This window comes from Tenebrio molitor, chromosome 3 (genome assembly GCF_963966145.1).
Source record: "Tenebrio molitor chromosome 3, icTenMoli1.1, whole genome shotgun sequence".
Classification (NCBI taxonomy): Eukaryota; Metazoa; Arthropoda; class Insecta; order Coleoptera; family Tenebrionidae; genus Tenebrio; species Tenebrio molitor.
In genome coordinates, this window is record NC_091048.1 from 855,538 (window position 1) to 878,873 (window position 23,336).

The window sequence follows — 23,336 nt, forward strand, 5'->3', positions numbered from 1 at the left end:
CCATTTTTAAGAAAAATTACAAAAATTGAAGATTTTTTTACTCCAAAGCAAAGCTATTTTTCAAAAAATTGTTTTACGTTATTATTTTCCACAATCATCTACACTTCAAAGAGTGCACCTTCAGACCAATGTATCTTTGTGGGGGGAGTCCCAATTTTTTTTTTTATTTAAATATTTGGACTACTGACGTGATCCCCTACAACGCTCTGAATTTGGAATTCGCAAATTTTGAAACACCCTGTATATTAATAAATTGTGTAGAAGTGAAGTTATACATGATAAGGATCAATTTTTATAAATTTTGCTTTTTGGTATTACAAACATCCAGGTATTTATTTATCTACGATCGTCTTCATTTAGTCATTGAATGCATTTCTGATCGATTATTTTTCAAATAACCGAAAACAATTTATTTTGAGTTTAAAAGATGGGGTTTCGCACCCTTCACCGTCGTCTTCGGGGTTGTACCTAATCGTAAAAGAACTTACTTGGTTGCTGAGAGGGTGCAAGTCGACTTCATCACAGCCATCAACATGTTGGTCACGTCTGAGGAGGTCACGGGATGGTTCCGCATATTTCCGGTTGCGGGTTTCAGTATCTCCCATACCCCAATCATCCAACAAGTACACCATCCCCTTCTTGTTGGCACAAATACACTCCTGAAGTGTTCCTTCTTCCCCGACGTAGTTCGCAACAAATCTGCAACAACAGCGGAAAATGATCGATCGGAATCGGTCGAGAAAAACGGAAAAACAAAAAATTTGGACAGCGTCAAAATGTGACGGAGCGCGAAATGACACTGTGAATGGAGGCACTTGACAAAAACAAAATGTCAGTCCGGTTGTGTGGAAAATTCTCTCTCTTCCACTCTCGCGGTTCGTCCTTCTCCATAATTAGCACCCCGCTCTTGTGTTATTGTTTGTCGAGAATGAACTCACGCCCGTTCATTCAGAAGGCGAAAACAATGACTGAAATAGCGGGAAAAATGAGTACGTTCCAATTTACGAATCATTTTGGCGTCTATTTCTGGTGAGTGTTACAAAAGTCTCAATTTATTGTCGCCCGTACTAAAAATAACGAAATCGGGACGACGTTTTCGCTAAACTGGTCGAAAAAGTGACCACCGGTCATGGGAAGATTTGGAAGATTTTATAAAAAGAAGTGTTGCCAAGTGTGGCTGGGATCTCCCTGACCAACGCAACACCAGATAGATAGAACTGAATTACCTTGAGAGAATGTAAGTCGGATTATGTCATCGTTTAAGACGATCAAAAAATTCCGGACAGCCAGCTGCTGAACAATTTGGCAACGGCAGGAACAGCTTTTTTGCTAACCTGGAACTTGTTCCTGTGCGTTCCGAATGTGTTAACTACAACCTTCAACGTGAAAATTTTTATTTTTACTCGGTTTTATTTCCTGGCCAACCGGATTTGGACATTATGGCGTAAATACGTTGCTGCACGGTTTTTATTTTTGACCGCCAGCCAAAGTGCCGACTGAGGCATTTCCGTTGATGATTTTTATCATCACATCATTATTTATTCTCGCTCCTGGTCTCCGCTAAAATTTTATTCTGTGCCAACGCACGTTCGAAAAATCATGCGAAGCTAAAAGATCGATCGATTCTTTTGGGAATGAAGGATTTAAGAGTTAGTAAAAGGGTATCATAAAATTAATGCTGTTGTATTAGCTGATTTCTAATTGTCCGGCAAGTAAACTAAATCTTTACAATCAATCTTAAATAAAATGAATTAAGTAACAGATATAACTTTTACGAGTTCAGTCTGCGTTCTTTACATGTTCCGCATCTGCGACCTATCGAAAATTCTTGGTCGTGAAATTCAAAATTGTGTCCCAAGTATAAATTTTCGATTGTTGACTTGACGTCAAAACGGGAAAAATGAAACAAAGGATAAAAATTTTAAACTTGCGGATTAAAGAATCGAAGAGAATGAAAATGAATCTTTTCATTTTCCTAAACAATTGTCCAGTAATTATAATTTACAGTTTTAATGGTAGTTTTTTCCGTGAAAAAATAGATTCGAAAGGTTTCATACTTAGTATCTACATTATTTTCATATTTGCTGTAACATAATTTGGTAGTTCTCGCTAACGAACCAAAATGAACAAAAATTGCCCCGAATTTTTATAAAACATTCCACAACACACTCTTTCAAAATAATGACCATAATTCAATATTCACTTTCATGTTATAAAATATTCTCAAAATCTTTTCCAACTACATTTATTTGCTTAACAAAATGATGATAAATAAATAAATAAATCGAAACGATCAAATGAGTTTTTGTGGTTTTACCATATTATTACATAAACACCGTGCACAATTAACCTAAATTTTATAATAACATGTATTTTATTTTTATTTTAGATTGGGTGTTCGCTTTTTTGTACGATAGTTTTTCTTGTGAAGACAAAGTACGAGTATTTTTTATTTCCTTATCTACGACCATTAAATAATACATTTGTTACTTGCGTAACTATAGATACATTATGGTAGTCATAAATTACACCCGTGACTTATTATAAGTCACTTGTGATTTATCATAAGTCACAGATCTTAAAAATTGTTTAAGCCAAGTGTTTCATGAAAAAAAGTCGTAGGTCGTAGTTAAAAAGTCGTATTTAACTCGCGAATAATGCCTATAATCCACTCTGCTGATTAAAAAACTCGTATATTAGATTAGATACGGTGCAAATTTTTTCAAATTTTCTACTGTTCGAAGTTATTTAATTGAAACTAAATAAATATAGAAAATGGAGCAAACCCGATTAATGACCGAGCCGACATGTTGCAAACCAGCTTTATTGCCCTAGTGGTAAACATCTCTAAGCTGTCTTTAAAAATAAATTACAATACTTAATCAATCTATTTAGGTTAGAATAACGATTCTAACTCTTCTACACATTCTTTTTAACTTAATTGAAATGTTCCTTTAGGCTCGCATAAAAATGATAATCTATCCCCTAAAAAAAACAGGCTTACAAAAAAAAGAGTGTGTCGTAAAGACGCACGATAGAAGTGAAACTTTTGTATTACAGGAAAATCAGAATATTGTAAATTATCACTGATAGATGCAAGAGGCGGTGGCTGAGCCGAGATGCTAGTTGCTGGTTCATTGTCTTTATTATTTACACCGTTTTTTTCACATTCTGAACTGTCACTTCACTCGTACGTTTTCTCTCACGCCACGCTCTTGTTCTTTCTGCGCCTGACTTAAGCATATTTACAACAAAATTGTATATTTTAACGATAACACTAAACAATATCTATCAAAATGCGTACCTCATTGTTCATTTTTAATTAAAAGAGAGGACATTATCGACAAATGCCGTGAGTGTGACAAAGACAGAAGTATGTATACACAATTTTAAGGGATGTTTGTATCGTCTTAAAACAGATTATTATAATTTACATAATTAATTAGGCTCCAAATTAAGTGAGATGGAAATATTGGCGCAACCGTTGTGCGAGACAGTGTTTACCCCCACCACTTTTCGTCACACAAAAAGGTTGCCGATCAGAATTTCAAACCCCCCCCATAAAAAGTTTCACTTCAAAAATTATTTTCTCAAAAAGTATACGGGCTACTGACTTAATTCTTTTTTTAAAAACTTTTACAATATCTTAGTTACATTTGACTCGCTGCATGTGTATCGAAATTTTCAACATTTCACATAGGTCCCAGCAGAGTGAAGTTTACGATGCGCATTTTTGATTAATCTAAATTTATTAATAATTTTTTTCAAAACTATCGATATTTGCGAAATTTACGATTCACTATTGGAAGCGCTGTACTTTTTACTACAAATATACAGAAAATCATAATTATAGCTTCAATGGTTGAATTAACACAACGTTAAATGTTACGAGAAACGTAGTTTTTCGGACTACACCTCAACTACGTATAAAGGCCGTTTTCAAAGTTCCGTCCTATTAAAAAAAGTTGTAGATGGCCATTCCTTATGCCCCAAAATGTCCTCTACAAGATAGTATAGGTCTCATTTAGTTATACCTTGGAATCATCTACCCTCAGAAATAAGCGAGCTAGATATGTGATTTTACTCCACTATTAAGTGAGATGGAAATATTGGCGCAACCGTTGTGCGAGACAGTGTTTACCCCCACCACTTTTCGTCACACAAAAAGGTTGCCGATCAGAATTTCAAGACCCTCCCATAAAAAGTTTCACTTCAAAAGAAAATAAAGCATTTATCAATTTTTTATTTTCCCCCATTTTCTACAGCTTTCCATTGTAATTTTTACTTGACTGTTTTCATAGTTATTTAAGCAATAAGTGCAAAAAGTTATCCTTTATTGCACGAACGGGTTTAAAATATGACCCAGGTACGAGGGAGTATTTTAAAGGATGTAAGTGCAACAAAGGAACTTTTTACACGTATGTCTTACAACATTTTATCTTCTAAACAATGTCTTCAACAAATTGTATTGTTGTATTCTGACAGTTCTGTGCCATAAAAGCTTGCACTAAAAATGTTATGGCACGATTCCGTCAGTTTCATTAAACGTCAACGTTGACAACGACTTTTAGTGCAAAAAGTGCCTACTTTTTACAAGATCGTAGATAAAATAGTTTTGTAATCTTTAAAACAAGTATGTATTGATCTAATCAGTCCAGATTGGGAAACATCCAGACCCTAAATTTCCTATTTTTGGGGCTTTTTGGAGAACTTTCTTCCATTTTTTATCTTCATGAGGTCGTAACCAAACTCTTGAGCTCACTACAACTGCACATGTTAAATTGAGACTGAAATGCACTCTGCACTATTCTCATTCCTCTCTTCTAACTTAGATCCTGACTTGTGCCCTTGCTGTTTCTTGAAAAACTAGCGTCATTTATGAGATGGTTTAATACATTACATTTGCAGCCAATGGACACGGAATAATTAAACCCGTTATGGTTATGAGGTTATGGCATCTTTTCAGCGATAGTCGATTCTGACATTCACTTCGCTTCTCTATTTAGAAATATTGAAACAAATTTTTCTATCCTTTTTGGAAAATATTTTTCGTTGATCTGAAAGATCGTTATCAATTTGAGAAACCCGGCGATCCTCCAAAACAAGATCACCCCCTACGCTGATAATTTCTGGTGTTGTAGCACTTTTTAGACGACTACTTCTAAGATCGTCTTCTAAGCTTGTGTCTGTCTGATCTTTAAATTTTGCAACTCACTTTTTTACAGTCGTAAATGAAAGCACACTCTTACCCAACAGCATTTTCATCACATTCAATTTTATCTATTTCCCAAAATAGACTTTAATTAGATAGCACCAACAGTATGTTAAATAGAAGTGGACGAACAACGAATCCTTGTGGTGCTCCAGATGTCACATTAAATTGAGCACATTTAATATCTGTGGTATAACCATAAAACCAGAAGATATGGGACACGTTGAAGAGTTAACAAAATAAAGAAAATATTTCTTTGATCTCTCATTATTGGGATAATAATGAAACAACTGTTGGTTTTCGAAGAAGAGTTTATACAAATCTTAAAAGCTATTTTTACACGACAAAACTGCGTTCAAATTTGAGATCCCAATTACAGGTCACTCAAAATACGCATGGGCACAACTAAAATAAAAAAAATATATTGCCTGTCGATTTTTCGTCATTTTTATCGAGCCATTCATCAAAAATTCTTTGGTTTCTTCCGACTACGTGCCGACCTCGGGCCCCATGATTCATTTTAAAAAATACCTGCGTATATTTAAAAAGAGTTATGAACGCTTGTCGATGAAACAGATAAACAACACTGGTGCCAAATAAGCGCCAGCTGAGCACGCTTCAAAATCATCATCGAGATAAACCAAAAAACGCCGAAAAATGTCTAAACAACGCGATTCCAGACCAAGTGGCTAAATTTAAAAAGAGGAAAACGATGCAAGTTGGTTGACCTCGTCGAATGGTGACAATTTGGCTCCGAAACAAAAGGAAAAGGCGATCAGACTTCCTAATTGAAAACAAGACGACACAATACGGTTATCATCATCATCATCATTGTGTTACGTGCGTCACAGAGATTATCAATCGAAATGAAACAAATCCGGTGTGTGGGTGAGATAAGAGCCACGTGTCGCCAAAGCGACCGCTTTAATTCGAATGACACGTGAAAAGGCTTTCGAGACTAATTATATCGAACGTTCGATGCACCGAAAGCCTGCCAGGAGTAAAATCGAACTGTCAACGCTTGCCAGGTTTGCAAACCTGGGGATCTGTCGTGAAAGTCGAAATAAACGAGTGTTCCACGTTTGACAAGCTGATAAATCGAGCAGGATTTAGTCGTTAATCAAGACCTTGATCACGCGTTCTGATAGAATCGGCTTAAACCTCTCCACATCGAAAAATCCGCACTTCTATTTGATCTAAACTTGAACCGTACCTAAAAATAACCAACTTTTAAAAATATCGCTCGATATGACGCGCCTATGCTTTACAGACTGCATCCAGCGGTCACGATTCCCTCGAATTTTGACCGTTCTTCGACTTACGCAAAATCCGAAAGTTCCATGGCGAACGACGACCATCATCGACTGGCGCGTCTTTGCGTTTTCGGACGTTCACCGCTTGCGAAACGAGCAGACATTGTGGTAATCGCGAGATAAGGGGAAGTCCAGTGGCGTAACATCACCTCGACACCTTCACCATCGAGTTTCGCGTCTGTCTAGTACGTCGCGACGAACAAAACACTCTTGCCTATTGCGCGCCACACTTCCAACTTTCAATTACTTTAATCTAAAATTAAAATGAAAATATACGGTTGGCACGGCCGAGGCAGGGGGCGCTGCCTTTTCGCTACACTGAAATTTCAGAGTCGTTCCGGACGTGGCGCAAATTGGAATGTGAATGGAAAAAAAAACAATGGTAATAAAAAAGTGACAATTTGATTGATGGAGGGTTTGAGACAATAACGTGAGAGACAAAGGAACGACGCACTCAAGACTGATACTGGAAAAAAGTATTCTAGGGTAACGCACACCTCAAAGTCTCCCTTTTTTCATTACCTCATAGGAGCTGTTAAAAAAAATAATACCATCAAACCACACATAATTTATGAGATACATTCAAAATTCTACACTGAATTCTATGCTCATTGCTCAGTACTTACTGACTTTTGTGTGTTAAAATTTTTTTGCGTAACAATAGTTGACAAACTTTTATTGCAAAAGTATTGTAACAGAAGAAAAAAAAACAATGGCAGCTGATTGCTAAAAATTGAAATCTTTATGCAATACTTAAAACAATAAAAAGCATTCTGATCGGTAAGTAATATAGTGCGGTCATTTAAATTTATCCTCAAGGTTGGAGTTGGAGAGTCGATTGCGAACGCACCAGTCGTGTAAAAGCGTAGATTTAAACAGCTGATCTGTGATCCTTTATACGTTTAGTGCGTTCACAATCGAGTCTTCGACGCCTACTAAGAGGATACATTAAATGAACGCACGATATCTACACCATAATCAGAATACAACGACAATACATAATGTGTAATTAATATTATTTTTATGTGGGCAGAAATGTAAACATCTATATAAAATACTAATTTAAAAAGTCGCTTCAATTTGTACATAAAAAATAACCACTAATTTACATAGCAATACGAAGAAATACTTCCAGGAATAATTGTTTTAGATTGGCTTTTATTTCAGTGACAAATCTGGAGTGATTCTAGTAATTTTATTGCTGGTTTACTACCATTAAAGCGTATTTCCACTATGCATATTACTCGTACAATAGACTCCACAGGACCCATATGGTGCCTTATACATACGCATACACAATGGCACATTCAAACAGTTTAGTGCGCAATGTAATTTTGTTTAGAACTGTCTTTCAATTGTGGTGTAGGCGTGTTATTTTTGTAACTGGTCAGTATCCATTGCATGATTTTTGTGCATTGGTGTGTAAATGGTTTTTAGATCAATATTCCAACAAAGTTTTCACTTAATATCTACAGTTCTTGCACCGACCTTGACATTCGTCAATTAAAAGAAAAAGGAAGTCTGTAGGGCTTTGGATGAGTAAGACGAAAAGAAGATGAATCTTGGAAAGTGACAATAAAACAAGCTTTTTTTCAGTTGAAGTTGGGACCTAAATTGAAAAATGGCCATTTATGCCCTATATCGACAAAAACTAATTTCAATGAGAAACTAGAAGCTTTTTGTTGGATACCTCCAATATTTTTTTTTTGTTCCCATACGTACACGATACTTCTTTATCTTTACACTTGGACTACATTTCTTTGTTTCTAAACCGAAATTCTCCACATCACATAAACCACATCCTGTTTTAATTACTGAGCATTATCACATGGCTGTATTTTTTGGTCTCCTTTACATCATTACTTTGGTACGCTTAGGTCGAAGTTACGTCTTAGTACAAATTTAACATTTGATGATAAAATTACAGAATTCAGAAATTCGAAAATGATAAATTTGCGCACTCGTCGAACAAATGTGGATTTGTTGTACAAAGGTTTCCAAAATAAACTGAAAAACTAGTTTGCCACCTTTCGATGATAAGATCCCGCACTACATAATATAACCTCCGAGCCGCTGCCAAGTGTCAAATATCATTTCTCTCATTCATTGCCTGTTGTCAATATTCAAAAATTCACAAGAAAATTAAATGATGCCTCGGGTTTACCCAACGAAAACTAGTAAAAACATTTTATTATTTTAGGGAGTTGTAATTACATAGTTTAAAACCATTACAAAATTATTTAGTTAATATTGTTTGGTTGAAAAACCTAACCTCTCTTATACTTGTAATTTTGACGTTCTTGATAATTCCTAGTATGCGTCAAAATTCAAAACACTCGAATTGTTAAAACCTACTACGATAACAATCTTCTTGAAACACTTTGTATAAAGTACCACATGATCAAACACTGGTTGTATTATAAAGTAGAGACCTTTAGTTATAACTGCCAAGATAAATTTCAAAAATAATAAAATAATTTCTTGGCCTTTTAGAGGATATAAGTATGTAGTAAGTATTCGATGGTATGATAGTAAACGGTACTATTTTACATGATATTTTGCCACTATAAAGAATTAATTCATTTTAGTTAATCACTGGACGAACCTTCTAAAACAGGTAGACTCAAAAGCACCTTGTTAGCTGCACTAACTATCAAGGTTGTGTCAGGACGAACAACAAGAATAAATCGTTTTTATTTCAACATTCAAAGCTGCAAAACAAAAACATTCAAAAAAATCCGACACTGACCGATAGATCGAAAGCGAATAAAAAACTTTGTCGAAATTTAGAAAAATCTGGCAAACACATCTAACTCCGTGCAGTTGCCAGATTTTGGTCTGTTCTATGCTCAAATGGTCGTCTCATGTAACAGAAAATGACAGGTGGTTCTTTAAATATCAACCGCCGCACTGTTTACCTTTACGGTTTAACAAAAATAAAAAGAATTTCTATTTTTGTAAATATTTTACTCAATTAAAATTTTCAGATTACGATCGAACCCATTTAACATTTCTTATTTTGAAGCTTCCCAATTAATTTCGTTCTCCAACACTTTTCGATATTTTAGAGGAAATTCTTGTTCTCAATTGCGGACACAAATATATTTTATCAAATGGAAGGAACAATAGAAATTTGGTAAAGTGGGAGTAGAGTAGTACTCGAGACTTCTCAGTAAACAGATATAATAAAATAATGTAAACAAGGATAGATTTCAAACAATCGACCGCGTGTTGTTTGTCTTGACGATTCTTAATTTGAATACAAGCATTTGTTCTTTTTTTTAATACATTGTAACAGAGATGGCATTACTTAAATTAACAAAAATATATTGCGGCCATCCAATCGAATTATTTTCACACTTACCAATATTACAGACGAAAAACTAAACTTTTGATTATTTTAAGGTTTTCGTAACATTCACATGTGTCAGTGTTTATCGAAGTAATTAAGAAAGTGATAAGTAAATGTTTTTAAATTAGTAATTTTTTAGTGCTCCACGTGCGACGATTTTTTTCCAATTTCATCGCTTTGTTTACAAATACCAATTTCCTTCTACGACAACAAAGAGTTGCAAAACTGCGTTTTGTTTTTATATTTAAAAAAGTACGCAGTTTTGACGTCGCTCACACGCTATCATCCATAAATTAAAACCCGTAGAAAACATTTTTTGTCATATTGTTTTATTACGCGGAGGCACGTGTTTAATGACGTATAGCGCAGATATACATGACGATTCGGATAAAGAGAAGTCATCTATTAATAATTGCTTCCTGATGCAATAATCACCAAGGTCAAAAAAAAAATGACACAGCGGACCTTAGAGCAACTGACCTATTCACTATCAACCGAATTGTACCCACACATTGGAGACCGGATATGTGGGGTAATAAAAAATGGCGGCGCCTTTTGCGTCGGCCATTAAACGAAAATCAATACCATAATAGCTTCCCGGAAAATTACTTATAACAGGGCGAGATTAATACATATTTGATGATAATCGCGACGAATAGCACGCGAGCCGATACTTTACGTTACTAAATTAGGGAGGTGTGTCGAACAATGCAATGGAAAATTCCCACTGATAAGCTTCATAAAAAAAAAATACCGAACAGTCTCATTAAAGCGAACAAATAGACCCACAACAGCTGTTTTATTTGCACTTATTCGGTTCTAAGTAAACTAGACAAAATTGTTTGTACATAACTATTACCCTCCATAAAAATGATTGGTAAATAGTCGCCTGCACAGCTTACTTTAGTCGGTTTAGCTGCGCAATCGGGCACTAAAAAATCCATAATCCTTGTTAGAATGCGAAATTTGATGGTGCCGCGAAGGCAACAAACCAATGGTAATTATTGACCCGAATTATTCCGGTTTGATCCGGCAGACTGATCACCATGGGTCATCGAGACTCAGAGATTTGGCATCTTCAGTGGCGTGTCAAGATTTGATTGCTCACTCTGTCCGGTAAAGCTGCGTTCACATGGACATGTCGTAAAAGAGTCGGATCTGATTGGTTGTCGGCGTTCATTGATCAATTCGGAGGGTGCAAAATAGCGATTTGCTATTCATCACTCCACAAATGTGGGTGTGTCTTAAAGCTGGGCTGCCTAGAAACCGCCGATAATTCTTGTGCGTAATTATAACTCTTACGTAATGAACAAAAAGAAATAAAACAGCAGTAAATACATCATTTCCCCATTTTAACAATGAAAATATGTACTCGTACATACTACTAAACACAATCGAAAAAGCAATTTTCCGCAATACGTGGATGATTACTACATACATACTTTTGTTTCGCAGTAATAAAATTTTTAAAAAGTTTTGTTTTCGTAAAATGTGCACTAAATGAAAACATGTTATGGATGACACCAGAAAAACAAATTTTTTTGACTAATATTACATGTTTTCAAGGAATTAAACGATTACGTCATTTCATCGATTTCTGATGATATCACACAGCTAAATTATTTGTCAAAAACAAATTCTTGATGAGCTTTCTTTTACGCCTTTTTCGGTTTTACGTTTAGGTGAACACCTTTTGTTAAAAATAATAAATTGGAGGTTGATCCTGACACCAACAGATATTAATTATTATTACACCATAAAATATGTTTTGAACAATACATAAATTGTTTCTAAATTAGCAAAATGTGTTTATCAGACAAGTGAAAGTGTTATTCTTTATGACGTGTTAATTTTGACAGGTCATAAATCTATATTACAATAGAACACAGGTAGCAGGCGGGGTTTAGCCTCCATCCCTTGGTAAAGAATGGACATTTGTCACTTTTAACAGTGGGTTCGGGATCATTCATTTCATTCATTCATTAGGGGGTCATTCACGAAACCGGTAAGGCTGGATAAGGCATTGCAAATTCAAAACCATGACAACTGATATTGTTGAAGCATTGTATTTTTGCTGTTTCGTTAACGATTTGCAAATTATCTGAGTTTCGTCAATGACCCCCTTATTAGAAGCCTGATCCAGCTAGAATTGTTTAAAATGAAATTTTCTTTTTTAACATATTTTTGTTAGATACTCAAATGTACATATATTGTAACTTTTGTTCTTCCTGTCTTCAGCACATGAATTTTTTTAATGTTCATAAATACGAACAAAAAAAGTGATAAAGGGCGGTTATGAAAAACAAAATTTTTCAAAACGACAATTTTGACACTTATCTGAATTTCATTTAAAAAACTGACTACTTGAGAACACAAATTATACATTCCAGAATCGTATTTTCGAAATGGAAACGAAGAAAATAGTGAATGGGCTTACCCAACACAATTTTGTTTGTTGGGGTTTTAGTAAAATTTCTCCTCATCACGAATGTTCATCTCATTGAAGCTACGCCGTACGTTGTCAAAAGTTTTATTTTCAATCTCTTTTTTTTATCTTCACCTTATCTTCGAAAAATATTATTCCTTGAGTGTTGGTTTTTCCATGTTCATTATCTCTATCCCATTTCTCCATAAAACACATCATGTCTACCGTGATCATTTTACAGGATCCTCAGTAATAATTTATTTTTTAATTTAACTGAATTTTTTTGAATAATTTTTTTTTTAATTCCTGAATATCTGAATATAATAGTAGTTTATTTAACGAGTTCGTGTGCAATTTGGGATTTTTTTGGCATGAGTGGGCTAGTTTAAAACTCGAGTGAAACGAGAGTTTTAAAGGTCCACGAGTGCCAAAAAAGGCCCAAATTACACAAGAACGAGTTGAATACAACGTTTTTTTGTTCGACGAGCCCCCCAAAAGCTCCAAATCGCTGAAAATCTTTAAAATTAGCTTGATGTTTCGTTTTGACAAGTTGTCAAATTTATCAAAATTCGTTCACACAGGAGGAAATTCTCAAATTCTGACAGTGTCGAACAAAAAATTTTTTTAAATGTAACTTCAGTTAAAAATAAATTAATAAAAATACATATGTGTTAATAAAAGAACAGGCCACAAAACATGAATAAATAATAATTATAGAAAAAAAAAAATCAATGAAAACAGTGCTCTTCATTAGTAGTCAATTTCGGATATTCTACTGAATTAAAATTTGATTTTTTGTCGCTGAAGATAGGGTCGTTACCCTAATTGACAACTTACCTCAGTACACTTCTCAATAAGACTCTCGCACAACTTTAAGACAGTATCTCACATTGAAACACGGCCCGCAGTGGTACGATCGCGACTACAACAAAATGAGAAAGTAGAGATAACGCAGACACACCGTCGCTTACAAAACAACGTCACTCGCAACTCCAACAACGGAAACCAACAGAAAACACTTTGCACCGATCACAACAGCGCGCCGTTGTTTACCAAGTCCCGATGGTACAGATAGAATGATGCAAGTCGTCAAACAAGCACATGATGCCCGCCTCGCACAAGAAAAATCGCTCGCGACTCACGATGAACGAAGATAACAACGTGTCGTTACACTCTGACAGACGAAAATAAAACAGAGAAAAGGCGCGCACAAAGGAAACCTCCGCGGTGAGTGTTTAGTTTTAGCGGTTTTGTTGGGCTTCCTGCTGCGGCTGAATTCCTGCGGACAGGTACTACATAAAACTGAAACGTCGGTTATATCTCGTTCGATCGTGCCATCCGACGAATCGGAACGATAAGGTGATAGCGGTGATAAGAGAAGTTCGCCACCTTGTGTTCGAGGATGTTGACATGGTTCGCAGGGGAAGGAGTTGATCGATCCGGCGAGGTTAAATATTCAATGGAATAGTGAAACTTTCACGAATAGTGTAAAAGTCAATCTATATTTAATCAAAATCGACCCGCGTCGAGGGAAATCCCGTGGAGATTTCACCGGGAGTGCAAAAAAGTTGAGAAAAAATAAATTCCTGCTGACTGTATGCTTGGCAAATAAAGTGGTGGTTCTCATGACTGGCACTGCTAGTCTGGCAACGAATAAAATTACTTTGCGGCAGGTGAACTACAGCAATGTCAAAATTTTGGCCATTGATACTAAAACAATCGATTTGGATCGCGCTTACATCCGTTATTATTAGTCACCTTGTTCGATGTGTCTGCGCAAATGTTCAAACAATGCAAGTTTAAATTCCTGCCGACTGTAAATTTAACGCTGTCTATCTTTATAACGTTACAGTAGGCATAAGCACTTTCGTTTACGGTAAACAATTAAATATATGCAAATTTCTTCAAACAATTTGAATAATTAAAAAAGACAGTCACGTGAAATTAACTCGACTTATTTAATTTCAAGCATTTCATTAAAATGGGTCATGCTGTGGATAACATGAACATGACAACGCATAATTTTTTTTAATTTAAAAAGTCAAAATGTTAACTGAGTCACTGATAATAAAAGTGTAGAATTTGTTTTCATTCACAATCTATGTACCTATTTCAGATAATACGGAATTTGACTAAGCTAAATCGATCATTAATTAACAGAATTTATTATTTGTGTAGTGTTGTCTCACGAAAGTTCATGGAATTGGGCATCTTCGAATTACAAATTCAGAGCTTAATATTTTATTAGATGATTAAAAATGTAGAACTGTCTGACAACAGATAAGTGGTACTGACTTCGGTTTTATTTACTTACAGTTATATCGGGTGTTCACATAAATTTATCCTCAAAATAGGCGTTGAGGAGTAGATTGTGAACGCTCCACGGATTACAGACGGATCAGTTGTTTAAACCTAATCTTTTTGCGTTGTGTGCAGACTGACAATCGACTCTTCAACGCCAACTTTGAGGACACATTTAAATGAACACCCGATATTTTCACGTTCGAAAAACTTCAAAAACAATAAGATTTAAAGGTATTACAAAAAAGTGAATCAATTTTATAACCGAACAAGGTAAAATAAAAAAAATCTTCAAAAAACATCACAATTTTATTTATTACAAAGAAACAATCAAACTGTTTTTAGTTTATGATCTAATTTTATCTCATGGTAAGTATCTATTCATCTGCAACAATCACAAAAGCTTTATAACTATCAGTCCATTTAGCAATTAGCGTAGCAAATATTAATCTGACATTATTTTTTTATAAAATAAGTTCCATGATATTTCGTAAATTTGTAATATCTGTTACAACAGATATTTTTATAAACTAACAGTAACAAGAAAAATTAATGAAACCGGAATAGGTCTCCGTATAATTTTTTCTGCAAGCTGCAAGTACTATTGCGGCCAAAAAATTTCGTCCGTCACTTTCAAGGCCCTGACATGAAGTGTAAACTACCCTTAAGCACCAATAACCTCGCTTTGTTATCGTTATTGTCATTTTGACAATCTGTCATTCAGTCCATCAGTTCAATTTTGTGAATACAAAGGACAAGTTCCACTCTTACACAATTACCACACGACCGAATGGACGAAATTGTACTTTTAGGTATACGAAGGTCCATCGAAATCTGAGCTTGGGACATTCCTCTTTGTGCAAGAGTTACTATTTTGATTTTATTAAAATTTGATACCGATGGCATTTTGCTTGACTTTCAAAAGTGACAAGTAAAAACATCAATCATAATGACAATAAGGAATGGACTACACCGATTTTTTTGAAATGACGGAAAAATGACGGCCGAAATTTTTTGGCCGCCATAGTATAATTGTCCGTTTACTCTAAGGTTATATTGGGGCCGTAAAAGTAGTTACCTCCTAATAAGCTGTCCTTTTGTGTGGTTTTCAGAAGCCACGCGCCCCTGCAATAAATCAAATTTTAAAAGCTGTTGGGTGGATGTACAAGGTCCGGTTTAAGGGAGAATGTTTAGTTTTATTATTTTCTGAACCGAAGTATATGGTACCCTGGTTAATTCACTGGTCTTTTTAATAGGATTAGAACACCCCCTTGTGACTAGACCTTCATAGCTTATTTTTCAACATAATCTCTAAAAACGAAAATTTATAAATTGGAATTCATATTTCGACAAATTTGCCTCAGTCCCACTCTGAACGAAACAACCAGCCGGGTTTACCTGCTGTTTACAATCACAAAATGTTTTCTATTGTAGAAAAATCAACTTTTACACAATGGGATAATTCTACGGCCGCAATATAACCTTAGAGTAAACGGACAATTATACAGGGTGATTCAAGTTTTACCGCCCGTTCGATTAACCCTATTAAAAAATTAGTAAAAATTACGAAACTTTAGGGTTACATTCCCTTCATGTAAGGCTTCAAACGTGTGCAATCAATTTTCCCGTATCACTTCATTCAGAGCCATAAAACTTAAAAAATCGATTTTGACAAAAAAAAATCCGTGCACGCTCATAATTCACAATTAATTCAAAGAACATATTTATGAAATTCGCATCAAAAGGATTAGTTTTTGAATTATTCCAATTTTAACATTAGCAGCGAAAAATGATCAAGATTTACAACTGCAGTGTCATAAATAAATACCTCTTTGTTGGGAAACATCTGTTGAGAACATTTCTACTGTAGTTTCAATTTGGTTGTAGGTCGTAAAATTTTATTGGATATTATGAGCGATTTACGGACACAATGGTTGGGTTTGAAAAGGTTGGGAAGCGGCGCGTGCCGTTTGCCGTACAATGCAAATATACGAAATGTACAATACAACCCTGCTTAAAATATTACCTGCTAGTGGTAAACTAGGATTTATAAGCCCCGCAAGATCTTTAACTTAAAGTACCATAAAATTTTACGACCTACAACCAAATTGAAACTACAGTAGTAATTTTTTAGTTCCTTAAGGGTACCATAAATAACCCATATAAACCTCTATTGTTCAAGTGACTGCCCAATTTACTCGTAATAATAAATCATAGCTAAATTTTGCACTTCAATATAGAATTCCATTTATTTAAAAAACCGGTGATGCTTTCATGATTTCAATGATATCAAATTTTTCCTAAATGTTTGAAAGGACTCTCAGTAAAAAATAATGTAAATCAATGTAGCGGTTATTGAATTAAAACGAAATATTTACTCGTTTCATTAAAAAATTTGAAATTTTTACAGAATGTTCTACAGCGTCACACAATCATTCCTGAATTTTTTGAGAATTTTAAATCGATTAGAAGTGTGTTTTCGCGGGGGCGGTAAAAGTTGAATCACCGTGTATTGTCGTGAGCAAAAAATTCTGGTCGTCAATGTCATTTCCATATCTGGTTAGATTGTCACAAATTAAAAAAATTTCCCTCCCTGATTATGCCCATGTCAACAATGTGTCAAAAAAATGACAATTAATGTCATTATGATAAGTTGATATTTACGACCGTTTTACAATGGAGCATTTTCCATTGTGCCAAAGCTTGATTTTGACCAGTTTTTTTTTGCCCGCGACAGTATATACATAGGTACAATCAATTTACCACACAGATAAAGATTACTTTTATTTCAAAAATTGATACCCTACCTTTAATTTTTAAACAATCTTTTTGATTTGTCGCAATAAATCATTGTACATACATTAAACAAAAGATTGTATCGTAGTTGAAACGTAATTTACTTTCTCACTTGATCATACTGTAAATGCATATCTGTTTAATCTTCATTAACATGACAACAATTAATTTGTAATTACCAGTCCGTGTACTACCTATCGGAACACATATTAACTCTTTTCTCGAATCCTTTGTTCATAAAATTCGATGAATAATGGGTAATATTTCGCAACATCCTTGCTATTAAGTTATTTCACTTTATATTGTTTATCGTTCACGAAAGGTACAAATTATAAAATTCTATAACCAGAAAAGAAAAAAATTGAAAGATCTAAAATACTTTTACATGGTGTCCCAGAATGAACCAGCACAAGCTACTGGCTTCATGTAGAACTCGGAAAAAATATTTAAAAAATTCTATGTCAAAAAAAAATAACATTTAATTTTTGAGGTACAATTTTTTTTTTTTATTGCTTTTAGTCTTCTACGTTGTCCCACAACCTCGTAGGTATATCATATTTTATAAAATGTACGCCATCATGACGGATGGAGAAATGCCTTTCAAAATTAGGAAAGGATCAATATACAGTGAAATCTCCTATAAGCGGACACTGGCCGTGACAAGATTTTTGTCCGCTTAACAGAGGTGTCCTCTTAATAGAAATGATAGACAAATAAAATGTATATGTTATTAAAAACGTTAAACATTTGGAATATGTACTATTATCTACTCTTTCTGGAAAAAAATGTAACAGGGTAGTTTGTCTGTTGTATTTGGCTTCAAATATCGAATTGGCAAAATAAGTTTCCATTTTGGTTGCAAGTTCGTAACCCTTCAGATCACCTTGATTGTTTGCATTTTAAGTTTTGCAGTTTTAAGATTTTTCACTGCCGTTATGGCATCTATCTGATTTCTTTAGAGGGCAATCTATAAATATAGCATCCTCTATTTCTTCATCGACTTCATCAGGGTGCAAAGCACTGTCGCTGAGTCAACATAGTCATCTTCAAGTTATCATCTTAATTAATAAAATCGTCAGTATCAACACTATTGCTATTGTTATTTGCGCATAGGCAGCCAAAAGACTTTCATCCTCCGCACCAAATTCTTCAGGGGCATTTGAAAGTAATGTCTTTCATGACAAATTCGAAATTTTTGGAGCCACCGTTCAGAAACTTTAAAATTTTCATTAAAAGTCTTTGCAATCTCTTTGGCTTTTTTTTCTTACAATAGGTCCGGACAAAGGAATATTTGTTTTTATAAACCACTCGAAAGTTAATTGATCTATTTTCAATTCTTCAGTTTTCAAAAATCTTCCCTTTTCACTCATATTTCCACTTCCTTGTCATTTCTTCATTAATTCGTCTTCATTTTTAATAATATGTATTTGCTGCTTGGGTTTTTCCTATTTCAAGTTTTTCCAGAATTAGAATGCTTTCTTTTAATGTTAACATACGTTTTTCGTGATTTCTATAATTTCGTATGTCCAGTCATAACAGTAACACTAACATGCTGTCCGCTTAAAGGAGAGATTTTTCTCAAAAGTGTCGAATTGTATTGTCCGCGTCCGGTTAACGGAGAGTCCGCTTAACAGAGGTGACGTCTCATTTAAAATACATTGGCTCCAAACGGGGATAAGAAAAATGTCCGCTTAACAGAGGGGTCCGCTTAAGGGAGGTGTCCGTTAAGAGAGATTTCACTGTAATTCTCAATTCTTTTTATATTGGCTTAAGTGTTTGGATTAACCATGGATTTAGCAAAATAACTTTTTCTAGTTTCTGTGACATTTATATGAATCATTATTCGTTTTCATTTTAGGCTTATCAAAATTGTCAGAACATTATTTTCATCTATGTAATTGTTTTTCGGTTTCTAACAAACAACAAATACCTTGAAGATTAAAAAGATTAAATTAAATTGGAGTGATGACTATCTTATCACATGTATTTTAGAAACCACAATAGAATCACTTCGAGTATTAGTTATAACATATCATTACATCACTGCAAAAAAAACACACAACAAACACGTTTTATTCCGATCACCGCCAGAACTGACAACCGATTGATCTTTAACGAAGTTTCTCCACCTGCAATTACTCTGGACCCACAAAGCTGAATCCAATCAACGCCCAACAAAGTTAAATTGAATCTCGCAACCGCTTTTATCAACAACTCCAAAACTTTACGCTAAACCTTCATCATCTCCTAACTCACTCGTACTATTTGCTAACAGGATCCAAGCTTCACTCCGCATTTAAATCACGGTAACAAGCAGAAGTTTGATTGATTCGAGGCGTAATTAATCACAGTTCTCTGGTTCGAGGTGTGTTCGGACTAACAATAGGACGAATTGAACCACTAATGCCGTTCATTATTTAAAATGTTGGACGTGCGCCAGGGATATCGGTGTACAATGAACCTTCCGAGATTCTGATACAATTAAATTTAGTTGTGTTGTGACAGAGTCCTTTAAAAGTTTTCACGACTTTGGCGACCTTCAGCCATCCAAGGATTTAATTTATACTCAGTTACATAACGCCTATTAACACCAACGTGTTAAAGCACCACAACAAAAGCTTTACAGTTGTCGTTCAAAACTGGAAAAGGGGGGAAAACCAGATATTCGTTTTATTGGTGACAGTTCCAACTACATATCTAATTGTTATTTTTTACAATAGAATTCTCTTTATCTACGTAAACTTATAATAAGTTTAGATCTAGAAAAATGTCTGGGTAGACGGCGAGTTTTTCTATTTGTTGTAATGTAAACCAGTACAATTGAAAAATTCAAAGACTGTGATATTAAAGAAGGCCCCAGAGAAAGTTTAATTTGTACAATGCCAGCAATAAGTGGGTTGATTTTTACACACGATATTGTACAAGTGTTGATTACCTGGATTATGAAAGTGTTTTCTCAGTGATTTTATCTCGAGCTATTTTCGGGTAGATGGCGGCCATTACGAGTGGGCCAAAAACAAAATTGAAAAAATATGCTTCAGCCAAGAAACTAATTGATATAGAATGTTCGTTCGGAACTAAATTATGTGCTACCTTGTCCATAATGCTCGTAACATTATACAACACTGGTCGAAACGCTTCCTCAATGCTTTGACTTTCGACTGATGAATTTGTATCGACTCGATGGAAAAGTACCCGCGGCAAATTCGTCATGTTTTGTTCCTTTACAAATAGTTTAAATGGCTAATTTATAGTGAGTCACCTAATCGGAGCAAAACTAGACTTGCATGCTAAGTAGCGAAAAAAATTCTAAACGTCTAGAGTTTGTCTGTTCCTTTTAAAACGGACCGGAAGCGTTTCCAATTAGGATGCATTGAGACCAGGACCGATAACTCGATAAATATTTTTGTAACTTGTAATTGTTCTTGACACATACTTTTATCTTTCGAAAATAACTTAAATTACAATGGAGAAATCTACAAATTAATGTCACCGAAGATGATCGATTCCAGGCTACGTTTTATTAAAACCTTATCTGCAGTTAAAAACAAACTTTGACATCCAAGATTTATGTCCGTGATTTACACATTTTTATCACTTTTGTCCTCTATCGATGTTATAAATAAATCTCCGGGATATATGCATTTTTACGAGGTAGTCGCACAAACTTCTTAAGCAGCAGTGATGAGGAAGAACATAAAGCGGGAGAAGTACATACGAAACGGTTGGTTACTGCAGAAATAACTGCAACCCCATCTCAGTCTGTTCCTTCCAATTTAATTAACGAATCATCCAACATTTTCGGTTGCTCAAACCTGTGATATAACTCAAAGTAATAAAAATAAAACACATATTTTTAAATTATTAGATGTCCGGGAAAATATTAAAATAGTACGACTTGATGGCACGTGCCTGGGGCCAAATCAAATTGTGGTATTTCATTTATATCACTGGGAGTGCAGAGATTTATTGTTTGAATTTGGGAATGGTCACACTCATAATACCAGCTGTGGGACTTTTCCAAGGAATTCATTCAGTCGTATCAATACGAAAAGCGATCAATCTCCATTAAAAAAATAATAATCGCTACGTATAATGACTGCGTAATTATGCCATTCTGTTTAAATTCGCTACAATCAAAACCATAAAGTAATTTTCCAGTCGATATTGAATCATTGCACGGTTCGAACTAGATTGTAAGTTTTTAATCGCACATAAGAGACCATTAAACTTGAAAAAACCTCAAGTTCTGCGAGTGCCATTAAAGAAAAACCGCAAGATTTACCACTGACAGGTTCCAATTTAGCCTTCACGTTTACGATTTCTCACAACACATAAAATCGTGTAGCCTTTTTTAATGAAAAGTTTCAACCAAATCGACAAATTATTTGTTGATTACCTTCCGAATGGTTTTCCTTCACGTTTCATGTCTGAAATAAACGTGATTACAGACTGACTGTAGTTTATTACCCTTAATTATATACCTTGAAATACCTCGATTCTCATCGCGAATAAACATCGATGAAAACACGATTTCTTTGATGTTTTCTCGTCTTATTACACAAGAACTGCCTTCCCAAAGTGGTAAATTGCTGGACATAACCTCAAATCGAGCTCGCACCAAGACTGTCAAATTAATCGACGGAAACTGAATCAGACACGTAGAACTATAAACTAATTTAGTTTAATTGGGGTTTAGTCATTTTTACGACACGTTTTATTAATCAAACACCGACAACAATATTTAATTGACAGGAAACTGACAGACTACTTGATATTTGATTTGTCACTTTTTGTCGACTTAACTGTCAAAATGACTATAAATTATGCAATTTATTAAAAAATAGTGGGACTAGAGATCGAGATTATGCACGGATAGATACAAATAAACGATTACGTAAGTGTGTATTTACTCGTTTTTTTTCTTTGTGGTTTGACATCATAGTTTGTGATTTATGAGCGGCCTTGAGCTAAGGGTGCATCTCCACTGTTCCGTGTGACATTTGCGCAGTTGATACCATTGGATTTTGCCGATTAAAACGAGCCAACACCGTGTCTACCGGCAATGAAAAACCCGTTCCATTTCCTTGAATTGCAAATTTCATCATTCATTCGTCGGTTGACTAAGGGTGCGGCTACACCAGCGTCTTGGGCGCTATTCATCAATGACGAATCGTGAAAGTGAATGATTCATTTTTCCCTTGATTTTAATGCAACAAGGTGTTACAACGCGTGTTAAAAACTGGGCCTACTTACAACAGAGTACGATGTCCCGGTCAGCTGTGCGACGTTGCCGATCAGCGCAATAACGGCAGGTCGTGCGACGCGGCAACACAGGCTAAAAACACTATCGATTACGATGCGTTCCTGCAGTTCGGGGGCTGGTATCACGCCCACTGGAGCAAACGCACTGCACTGAAGCACAAAATTCGAAAATAAAAACGAAAAAACAAACACTGAAACACTGGAACGGTGGTCACATTACAACGGGTTTCACTGCCGCTATCATGACGAGTCGTGAAAGTGGATGTGGACAGTGGAACAGTTCTGTAACATATGACTGTCTAGCGCTCAACGAATGATTTTATGCGGGATCTGTGCTGATGCAAAACTGTGTTCGTTCTGGCTTAAAATTGTTAATTAGTAGTCGTGAAAAAAAATAAACAATCAAACGGTGAGACAGGTTCGTGCGTTCCACTACCAAGAAGAAAACTGGACGAACGCGAGGTCGGTAGGCTTTCTTATTGTTCGTGGGGCGATGGCGCATGCTCTGTGGTCGCGGTTTATTTGAGCACAGCTGATTGTCACGTGACGCTTTGTGTGTGCTTCCATAATCAATTCGCAGTTTCACACATCGTGTTTTGATTTCTTCTGGTTTCTTGTTTGGTTTTGTGGACGATATTTCTGTTGCCGTCAAGGACGATCGCACTAACATTT

General features: G+C 35.2%; 1 protein-coding gene across 5 annotated transcripts in view; it reads right to left on the reverse strand.

Moving 5' to 3' along the window:
• Positions 1-23,123, reverse strand: part of Ip6k (Inositol hexakisphosphate kinase) — a 32,452-nt gene extending 9,329 nt beyond the window's left edge. The window contains exons 1-3 of one of the 5 annotated variants that reach the window (XM_069043001.1): positions 21,884-22,043; positions 21,799-21,829; positions 489-699 (exon numbers count right to left, since the gene is read on the reverse strand). In XM_069043001.1, coding sequence (XP_068899102.1) covers positions 489-699; positions 21,799-21,829; positions 21,884-21,905 — 264 coding nt within the window. In that variant the 5' untranslated portion in view covers positions 21,906-22,043. Of the gene's footprint in view, positions 1-488; positions 700-6,534; positions 6,721-13,139; positions 13,608-21,798; positions 21,830-21,883; positions 22,044-22,655 lie in introns of those variants that run through there. The other 4 variants (XM_069043005.1, XM_069043003.1, XM_069043004.1 and 1 more) reach the window with 4 other exon arrangements.
• Between the last annotated feature and the right edge of the window lie 213 nt (positions 23,124-23,336).